We start from the raw sequence: 13550 nt of genomic DNA, 5'->3' as shown, positions 1-13550 counted from the left end.
ATACTTTCACTTTCTTTAATCTGATGGGTAGGGAGCATGGCTGAGTCCCAGGCCCTTTGTAATTTGTACCAGGATTTTGGACCTGAAGCCACAGACCAGCTTTGAAGGGGTCTGGTTTTGGGGTCAGCAATTCCAGCTCCTGGTAGGCATTTGGAGCCATGGCAGGGATCATGTTAGGTCTGCTGTTGGCTCATGATCCACTGCCTCCTCTGTCAGACAAATTCCTTGCATTTGAATAATGAAGCAAAAACCTGGGGCCAATCACATAAACATTTATTGTCAAATTGTCACACAAGAAGGGCCATGAAGGAGGATGAAGGCAAGCAAGAGATAAGCAAGGTCAGATGGAGCAGGCAGTGGTCCTTAGGGAAAAACAGCTACAGCCACTGGAGGTCTCTTGTCCTGATCTGGTTCTTCAAGGAGGCAGATGCAGAGGCATTCAAAGCAGAAGGAGCTTCAGGTGTGAGTGCCCAGCAGAGGCAAGGCTAGTACCGGCTCCTTCCCAGTGGCTTCTTTTGGTTGCTCTCTTTTCTAAAGGAAGGGCAGGGCAAGACAACCCCGAATGGGGTGGGGAGAGAGAGAGAGAGAGAGAGAGAGAGAGAGAGAGAGAGAGAGAGAGAGAGAGAGAGAGCAGATTCTCTCCTCTAAGGCAGCTAAGTAGCCAGATAATACACCAACTACGTGATACTTGATATACTGACCCTGAAAGCTAAGTACAGATGTGGATCCCCCTGGCTCCCTGCAATCTTTGGCTGGGGTCCCTTGGTTGGGACCAGTGTCTGTCTGGGCTTCGGTAGAAAGACTGGCATGACTTGGGACCCCAAACACACAAGGGCTCACCTTTTTAATGGAAAATCTTCTCCAGCAGTACAGACACAGAGGGGCTAGCGATGCCAGAAGCAACAGGACCCACACACCCAGGAGCATGGACTGAAGGCTTACAATCAGGTTCTGGGGACAAAGGCGAAGGTCATGGGCACCAGAGTAATGGTCACTTTTGTGCCCTTTCCCATGCTCTTCACTGACACAGAACTCTGTCCACCCTTCATCCCTAAGGCTGTGGCTTCTGGAGGGGCATCACTGTGCTCAGTGTGCAGAATATAGCACCCTGTACTCATCTGCAGAGAAAGTTTGATTTGATTCCTTAATGGCTCCCTAGACTGGAGAGGATCGAGGAAGGGCACCATTTAACAGGTTGGTGCCACTTGGGCAATCTTGGCACATTGACAGTGAGGATTTCAGTGTTTGTCTTTCCCTCTCATCTCTAACATCTCCACTGCAGGAGCTGTTTCTGCCATGCTCAGAGCTGCAGCTTTAGTGACATTCGTCAGGCTGGGTGAGTGCAAGGGGCACCTGTTTTGATGGCGATCTTTCCTCTTATCTGTCCCCACCCCTCTTTAACCGGTTGCCCCACCCTCTCCCCTGCCCACTGACCTTCAGCATATTCATCTGGGAGATGCATAGGTGCAGCCTCTCAAGTTCAGGACGTGAGGTGCTGGGAGGCACGGTGGGCCAGTACGAGTCTTTACAGTTGTAATCACTGCCCATATCATAGCGGTACTCATGGAAGCTACCAGCTCCAATCTTGATGGCTGCAACGGCTGTGCAGAAAGCTGCCAATGTGAGAAGAATCTTCAACAGGGCCTGGAGGGGAGGCAGTGGAGGGAGACCTTAGTGACTCTACCTTTTCCAGAGTCTGGGTTTGGGCAAAGAGGGCAGTGCCTGGTAGGACCCATGTGTGACCCCCTAACATGTGAGCCTGATTTCTTCCCTCGCCTTCTCAGAACTTACCCAACAGATCCCACCTCGTTTATTGTACACAAAGGCAGCAGCTCCAGCCAGCACAGCCTGGAGGGAGACAGAGACAAGAGCAGGGTCAGTGGAACCTCAAGTCGCCTCCAATCACCTGCCTCTCTTTCCCGAGTGATCCCTTGCCAGCCATTAGGGCGACTCTCCCCAGCACACTCCAGGTATGTCCTGGGTTTTGTGCTTTGTTGTTTGTGGTAAAATAACTGTGGAGAGTGCTGAGCTTGGATCATACCCCTGAGACTGCAGGATGCTAGTATAGTGGCATCTAAAAGTAACTGTGGTTCATCTAGGTGTGAGCTCGCCCTCCCGTCTCCAAAACTTTTTAAAGCAATACTGAGTGCTTCATGAAAGTTGTAGGGATTGGGGAGGTGTGGTGGATCTTGTGGAAATCCCAGGTTGTTGGAGAACTTCTCAGTACAAGATGAGTCTTTGGGCAGTGTCAGGTCCAGATATCTGTCCTAACAGCTCTGTTTCCATCAGGCCAGCAGGAAGTCTGGGGCATCCAACTGAGCAGATGGGTCGGAATCTTGTTGGGTGTTCTGTAAGTGATCCACGTGTCTCTGCTGGGGGATGGATGAGGAGGGCTCCTTTTGTCTCTTTTTTCAATACATGCATATTTTGCTGTTCTGAGATAGTGGAGAGTATCCCACGGTTCCCCAGTCCCACCATGAACAGGTTTTCATGTATTCATCTGTACTCACCTCTACTCCCACTGTTATGCAGGGGACAAGGGTGGAAAACTGGGAGGTGACATTTCTTCTCTGGCACATTATCTTCCCACATACCCCCATCCCATCCCTGGGGCAGCGTCTGGTGGTGAATGGATCCTCAGACCCTTAGGTGCTGTTGATGGTGGGTACTGGTAGCCATCCCAGGGTGGGAGGGAACCCTAGGCAGGGGACCAGAAAGCTGACCCTATGACTTTGGGCATGCCACTCTTCTAGGCTGTTCTCTTAACTATATGAGCAAAGACATGGCCTACATCATTAGCATTTTCTTGGCTACTAACATTCTGTGGCACCACACTGATGGTTGTGATGTCCAGGCAACACTGAGGGCAACATTCCTGTCCCCTCTGACAGGAAGGTGACAGTCATCTGCCATACTCACCACGACCCCAGTCCAGAGGGCGGCACCTGAGGTGCACAGGGTGCGGCACTGGAAGATGTAGAGGAATCCTCCCAGGACCCCGCTTAGGAGTCCCAGCATGATCTGTACCACCTGAAAGATACAGGAGCTAAGGACTGACCTGATGCCTGGGCATAGAGAAAGCTCCCTGTCCCCTGCCCTGAGATGTTAGGGTGGCTTGGAGAACCTGCTGCACTTTGGGTATACTGGCTAGAACAGAGAGAGAGAGAGAGAGAGAGAGAGAGAGACAGACAGACAGACAGACAGACAGACAGACAGAGAGCACGCTATTTGGAGAGGTTGGGGGAGAGCATGTGGCCAGAAAAAGAGGAGCCTTTCCATGGCCTGAGGTGAGGAATGGGGTGTCCCTCCCTGGCTCTACAAGGCAAGCAGCCCCCTCACCCAGGAAGCCACCAGCAGCCGGCTGGTGGCACTGGTAGCTGAGGCTGGGAGCCGCAGCAGGGAGCATCCGGTCAGCAGGATCTTGGCCAGTGCTGACTCCTTGTGGATGTGCACATTGATGTGGGTGGGCTGTGGGCCCTCAGGGGCCACTTCGTTGCTGTCTCCTGTCCCTGCGTCCATCAATGTCTGTCTGGGGAACACAGGGAAGATTAGGGAGGCAGGGCAGGCAGATTTCCTTGGGTTCATCAGAATTGGGAGTTCAGGAGCCATGGGGCTCAGAGACGTAGAGTGGCTGCTCCTGGTCACAGAGCTGCTTCCTCCTGAGTGATGCAGGGCAGCCCATCTCCGCTGGGGCTCCCCCATCACCCCAAGTCTGCTTTGTGCCCTCTTGGTGCTCTCAGACCCTGGTGTCTGGCTGGAGCAGTGCCCACACATGTCACTTCTCCACCCCCATCACTGACTCTGGGTATTCTTGTCTCTTGTCTCTAGAGCCCTGTGACCCCAGAACCTGACTGCTTCTCACAACCCCCTGGCTACCATTTGAGCTTCCATTGGTGACTGTGAGGGGCAGGGGTCTCCCCAGGAAAGAGGCTGCCTCACCTTCTTCTCTGAGAGCAGGGAGCTGAGCACAGCAGAGAGGAGTGTAGAGGTACTGGCAGGAGGAGCAGCTTGGTCAGAAGAAGCTGAAAGCCAGAGGGAAGGGATGTTGAGGGCTGACCAGACTTTCACCCTTCCCAGTAAACAGAAGGGTTCTTTTAGGGCTTTCCAGTCACAGGGGGACTTCTGGGCACTGGGGAGCCAGAAAGAGGAAGGGGTGGACTGTGGGGTGTCAGGTACACAGTCACCCGGCCAGGACTTTCTTAGCAAATGTGGGTCTGTGTTGTGAGTGCATGTGGTTCCAGTGTGTATTATCTGAGTAGGTGTGTGTGTGTGTGTGTGTGTGTGTGTGTGTGTGTGTGCATTCACAAGCCAGCCTGATCATCTGCTCACAATGGAACCCCCCTAACAGGGCCCCTTGCTCCTAGCTGCTTGCTGGGAAATGGTAAGGCCAGGCCTCACCCTCTTCTCACTATCCCTTTTTTTCTGATCTCCTCCCTCCAGGCTGCTATCCTCTGCTCCAAATCAGCGCCTCCCAGTTCTGCTCTGCTCTGGCTCCTGGAGGACAGCAGGTGAGGCAGAGCCCCATCACCCAGGCAGGCCCTTCCCAGGAGTCTCTCTGGCTGTGGACCCTACACCTGTCTCTTGAACCCTACGCCCCTCTGTGTGTAAGATGTCCTTCTTCCTCTGTTCTGCTGTCCTGTAGGACTCCAGGGAAGGACTAGAGTAGGTACTGAGAAGACAGCTGACACCAGTTTCTAGGAAGGAGATAACGTTGGCTCAGTGTCCTTTTCAGAGAGGTTGGTATGAGTATGCATGTTAGAGGAAACCTGTAAACCTGGAAGTGGGGGTGGGGCTGGGGGAAGGACTATCCTGGCTTCCCAAGCCCCCACTCTGGGTGGCGATGGATGGGGCTCCTTTGGGACAGAGCCCTGAGGTAGCATGGCTATGGCTTGTGGACAGCAGGAGTGCTCTTTCTCCAAGTCCAACACTGGGAAGAGAGTCAAAGCAAAGTGTCCAAGACCGCAGAACCGAGCTCACCACCGAGCTTGGAGTAGAGGGGAGGCCAGGAAGGTCTGCTCTTGGCTTCAGATCCTGCCCTTAGAAAGCACAACAGGTGGGATGGGGGACGAGGAGGTGGTGTCACCTAAGTGATCTGGGAGAGCCTGGGTCCAAAGTACACCAGAGGACCACACTTTTCAGATGGCTCCTAGGACCCAAGGGAAGATCGGGAATCTAAGGTGGGAGTTCCTTTGCTGAGCCCCCTGAATCTGAACCTCCTGCAGACTTGTCAAAAGCCTGACCTTTGAACTCAGAGGAGGCCAGGTAGGTGAAAGAGTGAGACAACTCTGAAAGGAGGGTAAAGGAGAAATTCTATCAGGGTGGCTGTCAGTACTGGATTTGAACGGTGATACTTAGGCAGAAGGCACATTATTGTCATCTCTGGGATGTCTGTTGGAGCCAGGTAAGTTGATTTTCAAGTGTACATGGAGAAGTAATCTAGCAAAAATGGCCATAACAATTCTGAAAAGTAAGATACAAGAAAGTCAAGAAGCAGTCCAATTAGATATTAGATTCTACACTAACTAAAATTGTAGTGTTGAGGCGTAGCTCATTACAGACAGACCAACTGGCAGGATATGAAGACTGGAGGACAAAAATTCCAGTGGGAGCTTCCTGTTTGCTCAGGAGAGCATCTGAAATCAGTGAAAGAAGACGTATGTCACCAGTGGAAGCGATCCTGCAGAAATTCACTCTGAACAGCAGCAGCAACTTGGATCTATGTCTTTTGGATTATGACAGGAATTCCAGAGGGATCGGCATTAAAAATGAGCACAGAAAGCGTGAAGCCACACAGAAGAAAACACAGATGAATTACTCTGACCTAGAAGGGGGCAAGTCCTTTTAAAGTGGAAAATAAAATCTTCCCAGCATAAAACAAGAGAGAGCTTTTCTAAACATAAGCTCTACTTTTTAGAGTAAAAACTGTACAAAAACACAAGCAAAGTCAAAATATAAATCAAAGTTGTAAAAAATATTCAGAACTCATATAAATGGTAATTTTTGACTGTACAAAGCACTTCTGTAAGGCAAAAAAAAATAGAACAGGAAGGACACAGAATATGAAACAAGAACTTAAAATAAATAAAAACGGCTTTTCACGTGTGAAAAGGCGATCAACTTCTTTCGTCCTAATTGAAACTATGGAACTACTCATAATAATTGAAATACTGATTGAAACTATGCTGACCTAGTTAGAGCTGGAAGATCAATAATACCCATTTGGGGATTTACTGTGGTAAGTTCTTTGGGGAATGTTTACAACAGAGAAATATTTTGTATCTTGATTGTAACTGTAGTTGCATACTGTTATAAATTTGTCAAAACTTATTGAGATACGCATTTCAAACAGTATTTTATTGCATAACATTTAAATTGGTTAAATGTCTGTTAAGAGGGACCAGTTAAATAAATGACGGTAGGTTCACATGCTGGAAAAATATAGTTATACAAATGACTCAAGAAGGTTTTTATGGACTACAGCAGGGTTAATTCTTAAAACATGGTTCTGTGACCACAGCATTATGAAGGACTTTGTCCAGCATGGGTAGTATGCTACCATTTGTGGCAAAGAAGATGGAGAAGAAATCTTTTGTGTGCAAAAATGTCATTGGAAGATATGTAAGAAACTGATCATATTGGTGTCTCTTTAAAATCTTTTGAACAGTTTTACTAGTGAGAAAGTTTTGTGTGGTTCTTATACAGATCCACTAAAAAATGTATATAAACTTCAGAGTTTGCCATACTAATAAATGTCTGGAAGCTGATGGTCACCACTTTGAGCACCTCTTGTAACTGCAGAAACCAAAGGTAACTTGTATTGATGTCTCGATAATTTAGTGTTAATATATTTATACAGGTTTTTCTTTCCCTGATATATACATTTTTTGGTGGACAGCAGATGTGTGTGTGTGTATTTGCATTAAGATAATTCAGATTCCTTTCTTTGCTCCACTCTGGAGCCCAGACAAACTGTATCGTATCACGTTGGGAAGGCATGCCATGCTCCCCTTTGTCACATTACCTGCTCTCAGACTTCAGTAACTCCGCCTATCATCTCCCCTGCAGGCAAGATGGCCCAAAACATGGTGACTGTGAATGGAGTCAGGGTGGCCTCCACCTCATCCCAGCCCACTCACATCAGCATCCATATCCACCAGGAATCCGTGCTGTCGCAGCTGCTGAAGGCAGCGGGTTCCCTGAAGAGGTTTCTTTCTCAACCTGGAGACACTGGACCTTCCAAGGCCAGGACGAGCAAGGAACAACTAGCTCTCGCAGTAAGAAGGTGGTTGGGGGCAGTTAATGAGGTGACACAGAGGGGCGGACCCTTCTTTTCACTTCAAAGACATTTTAAACAATTTAATACTTTACTAGCTCATGCTGAGTACGTTCATCATGGAGCTGGTGCAAGTACATAACAGATTTTAATTCTTTTTATGGCCCTTCCCGCTTCTCTCCCTCCAACCCCTTCACTGCTTGGTCCTCTGCCCATTTGCAAAAGATCTACCTCCCTTTTCCTAGCATCTTTTATTTTGCTCCTTAATTCACTTATACTTTGGGTTTCTCATATAAAAGAAACCATAAAATTGATACTTAAGCTTAGGGGTCTAATTTACATCACTTGACATTGTGGTTTCAAGGTGCTTGGGTTTTCCAACAATTCTGCCTTTTCAATAGGACCCACAAAGAAAAGTAAGTTGAATCTCTGCGAGAAGGGACATCACATGTAAGAAAGTTTTGGAACTTTGCCTGCAGAACTTGGGTGGAAAGGACTGGGCAACCTCTTCCTTGGTGCAGAGGGTGCAGTGCCAGGCAAACTGGGAGCAGGGAGAAGAATCTCTAGAAACTGAAGGGTTTGGCTGAGCCCATGGAGACTGAGGCTGCTGGTGCAAAGCAACATGCTAGGCCCTCCCGGTCTTATTCCCCTGAAAAGTGCTCCATTTCCACCTGAAAGGGTGACACGGAATGAGTGGACTTCAGGCTGGGTCAGCAAGACTTGCACCTGACATCCCGGTAGGCAGGAGCTGGTGCTTGAGATGGACCCTGTTGATGGAGTGGATTCAGGCAGACAGTGGTTGGGGACAAAAGAAAAGAAACTGTAGGTTACAAAAGGAAAGACACAGCAAGGGGGAGGAACGGCAGAGAGGCAGGAGAGCTTCAGCAAGTTTGTTACAGGAGAGAATGTGCTGAGGACTGAGAAGAAGCCTTGGAGGAGAACGTCCTGCCTCAGCATCTGTGGCAGGTGGCCGTTCATGGATTCTGAGCAGGGACCTGGGCTCCAGCTGCCTCAGAGCTGGAGGCCTCGGGGTAGGAAATACGAATGGTCTGCATTTGTGTAGACAGAGATGAAACGGTGGAGGAAAAGCGGCATTAAAATCCTTTGTGGATAGTGGCTCCATGGTTCAGGAGTGAACGGGCTTGGGGTGTAAGAGAAGAGACAAACCTAAGACTGCACAGAGGTTTGGGGTGTGGATAATCAGGAGATGCGAGCCCTGGAGGATTGGAAAGGGGATTTAATGATGACAAGTCTCAGAGGACATCCAGGAGCCTGTGTGAGTAGGGTTTTCCAGGAGGCAGACACTGAGTCCAAGATAGAGGTACAAATGGTTTATTGAGGGGCAATACATGCAATACGAGACAAGAGGGGGCAGGCTAAGGTTGGGGGCCTCTGGTAGACTGTCCGTTACCACAGTTCCACGGTGGCAGGCTGTGACTCAGCCACAGTCCTGCTCAGTCACTGACTTGGGGACCATCACATCTTTTCTCAGCTGAAACACAAGGTCCTCCTTGCTGGGAGCGGGTTGGGGATGCCAATGGCACATCTTTGGGTCTATGACAGAGCCCTCAAAACTACACACCTGAACCTGAAGAGATATATCAGAACCGGAAACTGAGGGTAGACGCCAGATTTGGACAAAATGATGATTCCTAAGGGAGGGTGAAGAGAAAAAATAGGAATTACCTGGTGGGATCATCATAGAGTTTCTTTTGAAAAAAAGAGCAAAGGATAAACAGCCAAGCCTGTAAGAAGGGTAAAGGGAGAATCAGACCAGTGCAGCTTGAAGGTAGTAAGGACACAGAACCTTCTGGAATCTGAACTGCAGGAAGGCCAGGGCAGGGGAAATGCCACAGGGGTGGGAGCTGGGCTATTGATTTTCACCCTGTCTTGCAGGTGATGCAGATAGTGCTGGGGGTCGTGAGCTGCACTCTTGGGGTCAGTCTCTCCTTTGGGCCCAGGACTGAGCTGCGTGTTTTGGGCTGTGCATTCTGGGCAGGATCTGTGGTGAGTAGGGAAGGGCTGGGCACTCAATGGGAGGCGGGCAGGTGACGATGGGCAAAGAGACTCCAAATAGATGCTTAGGGGAAGCCACCGAAAACCCAGAGGCTGCCTGCCCCACTTTTCCTGGGGCTGGGACAAACTGTCTCCCATTTCTTCTGTCACAAGGCAGGGGAAGACGGGACAGTGTAACTGGGGGTTCATCCATATGTGTCGCTTCTTTGCTGATCTTTTGAGTCTTGCCTCTGGATTCAGTCCTACAGGAGCTCTGGGTGGAAGGGTGGTGAGAGGTCAATCAGGAGAGCAAACCAGAGGACAGTTTTGGTGTCTTCTCTTTCCAGGCAATCGCAGCAGGAACAGGGGCCGCTGTCCATGAGAGATGCCGGGGGAAACTTTTAGTGAGTCTTGGCTGTTGTCTCTCCCTAACCTTGTCTTTCTTTTTTTGCAGTTCTGGGGATTGAACTCAGGACCTCAGGCTTGCCAGGCAGGCGCTTACGCTGCTGGGCTAAATCCCCAGCCCCCTGACCTTGTCTTTCAACACTTTCTGGGATTAGAATTTCCCCTCCATCTTCTGTCTTGTGCCCGAGGACCCCCAATATCCTCAGGTCATTCCTGGAAGGTTGCAAGTGTTTCTAGCCATAGAAACTGGGGAAGAAGAGACAGTTGAGGGTGGCACCCATGTGGCCCTGCCACTGATGAACCTGCGTCTTGGACCTCTCTCTCCTAGGGCTGTGTGTCTGGTCTGCTCACTCTGGCTGGCATCGCTGCCGCTGTGGCTGCAGTTGTCTTTTCTGTGAGGAGCATCATCTGGCAAAACAACGATCTAAACTACTCCAAGTTCAACTCTGTGTGTGATAATTTAGACCCTGTGGCCACAACCACTTCGTACGAATGGAGGACAGAGAATTGCAGAAACTTTATGAAAATGACCCTGGTAAGAGAGAAGAATCCAGTCTTCCTGGCACCCTTCACAGCCCGTTGTTCCCAAGAAAGTGGGACATGGGAGGGAAGAGAAGTAGGCTCCTTGCACTTGGACCTCGCCTGTCCTAGATCTTCCTTTAGGCGATTTTAATTTAAATGGCAGGCATTTCTCAAATTGCAATAGTCTCTCCAAGAGGCCCAGGGCTTTACTGGCATAGCAACAAGGTGGGGGCACCGTGAGCATTTGAACAGGTAAGAGATGGAAGCTTCCAGGCCAGTTCTGGCCTGCCCTGCGCTGGCCTGGTATCGGTTTATTACCCAAAATAAGCGTGCACGGCCTGAGCCAAATCAGAGGAACTGACGCCTGACTGTATTTTTTTTCTTCTTTTATCCCCAGAAACTCTTCTTGGGATTCTGTATCCTGCTCACAGTGGTCTGTATCCTGAACGTTATTGTGTCTTTGGCTTCCCTGAGATGGTGTCTTCGAAGTATGAGTGGCCAGAGTTCCCAGCCCCTGGTGAGGTGTCCAGAGGCAAATGGGAGGGTCTGGAGGTGTGGGTGGAGGAGTGTGGGAGCTGGGAGGAGCCCTGGAGCCCGGATCCACCTTACCGGAAGCCAGGCCCACCCCTCTGTCCCCTCTACCGTCTGGGGTGTGCGGCTCCATAGCGTGTACTGCTTTGTGTCTCTCCACATTTCCTGTCCTCTAACTTCCCGCCGTCTCCTCCTCTCTGTCCAGACACTTGTCCAAGTCCCCTTTCTTTGTCACCTTGCCTGTTTGGCTGGATCCCTATTTCTGGGCTTTTTTGCTTTCCCTCTTTCCTCCCCTGGTTTCAGGTACTATATGGCTCGCTGCACCCTCATTCTCTCTGTCCCATTGGCTGCTCTTCCTTGTTTTTTACAGGATGAGGAAGGGTCAGACCAGAAACTTCTGGGGGAGAATCCAGAGTCCCCTTCCGCTTCCAAGGAGGACACCTTAACTGTCATCAACCTCTGAGCTGCTGAAGACCCTGCCAGGTTCCTGACTGCTCCTGTCAGTGCAGCCCAGGGCCCGTGGGGATGACAGGAATTGCCCCCAGAAGCCCTCCTGGCCCTGCACCTGCACGCGCCTTTGCCACAGCAGCTATGCAGCCCTCCTTCTTCTCTTCCTGCTGTCCTCTCCCATCATCCCCTCTCCAGTGCCTTCTGTTCCAGGAAGAACTATCGTCACATTTCCCACAATGCTGATTAAACAGGAAAAAAATTTTTCTCAGGAAGATGGGCTTCCGCTTTGTTTACGTATGTCACATGGGAACGGCCTCCCCTGTGTGAGATGTGTGCTCTCCTTACCTTCTCGAGTCTGCAGCCCACTGTCAGGAAAGCTTGAGCCTCAAAGTACTGACAGTCCCCATCCCCAACTCAGGAGAGAAGTTAGAAGTGCAAAGAAATTTAGAACAACTTAGTTTCAACATTTATTTTACCCCAGCAATGGAAAAATGGAAGCCCTTCGTTCATCGATTTTCTATCACTATAACAAACGCCAGGTATAATCAATTTATAAAGAGAAAGGGTTTGGGGGGCTGGGGATTTAGCTCAGCGGCATAAGCACTTGCCTTGCAAGCAGGCAGTCGTGAGTTTGATCCCTGGTACCGATAAAAACGAAAAAGACAAAAAAAAAAAAAAAAAAAAAAAAGAGAGAGAGAGAGAAAGGGTTTAGTTTGGCTTGTGGTTTTGGAGGTTTCAGTCCATGGTTTATTGGCCTTATTCCTTTAGCCCCATGGCGAGGGAATACATCACGGCAGAAAAATATGGTGTAAACTGCTCACTTCATGGCCAGGGAGGCTGACAAAGGCAGAAGAATAAGTGGCCAGCATTGCACTGTCCCCGAGAACCTCTTATCAGGTACCGCCTTCCACAGGTTCCTTAGCTCAGTAGTCTGCTCCTGGGACCTGCCCAGCACACATGCGGAGGGAGGGCACTGCCCAAGAATCTGTGTCTTGAGACCGGTTTCTGAGTTACAAGTGGCCCCTCATCTTGACTCAGGGGTTCTGCACCTTCTACCCGCATCTATAAAACAGTATCAGGTCAACATGTCGTTCCTATGTCTTGCCGTATATAAGGTTTAGGGTACCGAGAGACCTCAGATCTGGTTGAGGAGTTCATAAGCTGAACAGGAAGAGAGGCATAAAAACTCTATCTTACAAGGAAAGAATATTTATCACACGACTGCCAGATTTTTGATACAGCAGGCAGCAAGGTGGTATGCTAATGACTGTTGGATAACGACAGCTACATCATGAGGCGCCATCAGAGCAGGTGGTGGTGGTGGGGTGAAGATGCCATAGGTTTTTTGAACCATAATATCTGAGTTGGGACTATGTCTTGTGCCCAGCCTCCTGTGGGGTGTTAGTATGTATTCACTGAATGAACAAATGAAGTTTCTTTCCTTTTTGGGGGTGGGAGCTAGGGGAAAGGCTGATTTTTGTTTTCACTTCTAACTTCTGTAGAAAGATTCTGGTGGTCCCAACTTGTGCTGTTCACAGTGTGATTCACTGCTTGACAAATGGGAAATATCAGGAGCTTGCCAGAGAAAAAAATATCCACCCCCCCAGATAGGCCAATGGCATTTGATTGTCCCGAGACCCCAGGTCTTGTGTGCCTGGGAATTTTTTAAATGCTCTGATGTACACTTCTTGATGGCCTGAAAGAGAAAATAAAATTCACATGTGGAATTAGGTGCTTTGGGTTTTATTTCTTTTAATAATTTAACCTGTTTTATTCCTTTTAATGATTTGCTCACTGTGGGTTTTTAGCAAGGAATCTCAGTGCAGCCAAACACAAGTGGAGCTGAGCCCAAGGCACTGGTCAGGAGGCTTTGCTGCTGACCCTGCTGGTTTCTGTCCTTCTGTGTCTCTACACTGGTCAGGTTAGGTAGAGGTTCTTTTCTTTTTTCATTCTGGCAAATGGATATCAGGTTTGTTTTGGTTGTTTTTGCACGAAATGATCTGTGTCAGACTCTGGTAGCTTCTTTCTTCCCCTGTGAAGTTTCGGAATTTGTGAGGGAAGATGGGCCCCTTGTTTATGTCTGTCTGGTCTGCCCTCTCCCCTCGAGAATAGCCTAGAAACTTCCGGGTCTCTCTTCTGTTCTTCCACAAATGGTGCCACTCCGCCCTCACATTCACTTACTTGTAAAAGCCAACTTTTGACTGCGTAATTCTATCTTGGTGGTGAAACTGTATCCACAGATGCAAATAATCACCAGTTGTTTATGAATGCTGTATTTATCTAGGATTTAAACCACTCTGAACATAAACAGGAAATGGCTTTTTCCCTCTGATCACTGCTTTTAACTCCGTGTTGTTAACCTACCATTTCCTTA

At 49.1% G+C, this 13550-nt stretch overlaps 2 protein-coding genes across 6 annotated transcripts; one reads left to right on the top strand and one right to left on the bottom strand.

Annotated features, from left to right (window-relative positions):
• Positions 1–252: 252 nt before the first annotated feature.
• Positions 253–4113, bottom strand: Tmem176a (transmembrane protein 176A). Of its 2 annotated transcripts, none has more exons than XM_005003487.4 (7): positions 3940–4113; positions 3340–3529; positions 2920–3030; positions 1792–1848; positions 1435–1644; positions 841–951; positions 253–531 (listed from the first exon to the last, which is right to left on the bottom strand). In XM_005003487.4, the coding sequence occupies exons 2-7, from the start codon at positions 3517–3519 to the stop codon at positions 457–459; spliced, it is 744 nt and encodes a 247-aa protein (XP_005003544.1). In that variant the 5' UTR covers positions 3520–3529; positions 3940–4113; the 3' UTR covers positions 253–456. The 2 variants fall into 2 exon arrangements, with proteins under 2 accessions (XP_005003544.1, XP_003469808.2); XM_003469760.5 differs by having other exon boundaries at positions 3340–3525; positions 3940–4091.
• A 227-nt stretch (positions 4114–4340) lies between these two features.
• Positions 4341–12903, top strand: Tmem176b (transmembrane protein 176B). Of its 4 annotated transcripts, XM_063250733.1 has the most exons (9): positions 4366–4508; positions 4643–4736; positions 5140–5262; positions 7066–7274; positions 9170–9280; positions 9616–9672; positions 10002–10208; positions 10593–10712; positions 11097–12903. In XM_063250733.1, the coding sequence occupies exons 4-9, from the start codon at positions 7071–7073 to the stop codon at positions 11187–11189; spliced, it is 792 nt and encodes a 263-aa protein (XP_063106803.1). In that variant the 5' UTR covers positions 4366–4508; positions 4643–4736; positions 5140–5262; positions 7066–7070; the 3' UTR covers positions 11190–12903. The 4 variants fall into 4 exon arrangements, with proteins under 4 accessions (XP_063106801.1, XP_063106804.1, XP_063106803.1 ...); XM_063250732.1 differs by lacking the exon at positions 5140–5262; XM_063250731.1 differs by lacking the exons at positions 4643–4736; positions 5140–5262 and having other exon boundaries at positions 4341–4508.
• The last annotated feature ends 647 nt before the right edge of the window (positions 12904–13550 follow it).

The sequence above is a fragment of the Cavia porcellus genome, unplaced genomic scaffold, assembly GCF_034190915.1.
Source record: "Cavia porcellus strain 051 isolate PalLab524CR breed Dunkin Hartley unplaced genomic scaffold, mCavPor4.1 scaffold_6, whole genome shotgun sequence".
NCBI classification, from domain to species: domain Eukaryota; kingdom Metazoa; phylum Chordata; class Mammalia; order Rodentia; family Caviidae; genus Cavia; species Cavia porcellus.
The sequence above is the reverse complement of the archived record's forward strand: the minus strand, read 5'-3'. Positions and strand labels throughout refer to the sequence as shown.

Bases quoted from the DNA above. Each gene is read 5' to 3' on its own strand.
- Tmem176a (XM_005003487.4), bottom strand. From the start codon at position 3,519: ATGGACGCAGGGACAGGAGACAGCAACGAAGTGGCCCCTGAGGGCCCA. The intron at 3,031-3,339 runs GTGAGGGGGCTG...TGTATCTTTCAG, and splicing joins GGCTGCTGGTGGCTTCCTGG to GTGGTACAGATCATGCTGGG. The intron at 1,849-2,919 runs GTGAGTATGGCA...GTCTCCCTCCAG, and splicing joins CCCTCTGGACTGGGGTCGTG to GCTGTGCTGGCTGGAGCTGC.
- Tmem176b (XM_063250731.1), top strand. From the start codon at position 7,071: ATGGCCCAAAACATGGTGACTGTGAATGGAGTCAGGGTGGCCTCCACC. The intron at 9,673-10,001 runs GTGAGTCTTGGC...TCTCTCTCCTAG, and splicing joins GATGCCGGGGGAAACTTTTA to GGCTGTGTGTCTGGTCTGCT. The intron at 10,209-10,592 runs GTAAGAGAGAAG...TTTTATCCCCAG, and splicing joins ACTTTATGAAAATGACCCTG to AAACTCTTCTTGGGATTCTG.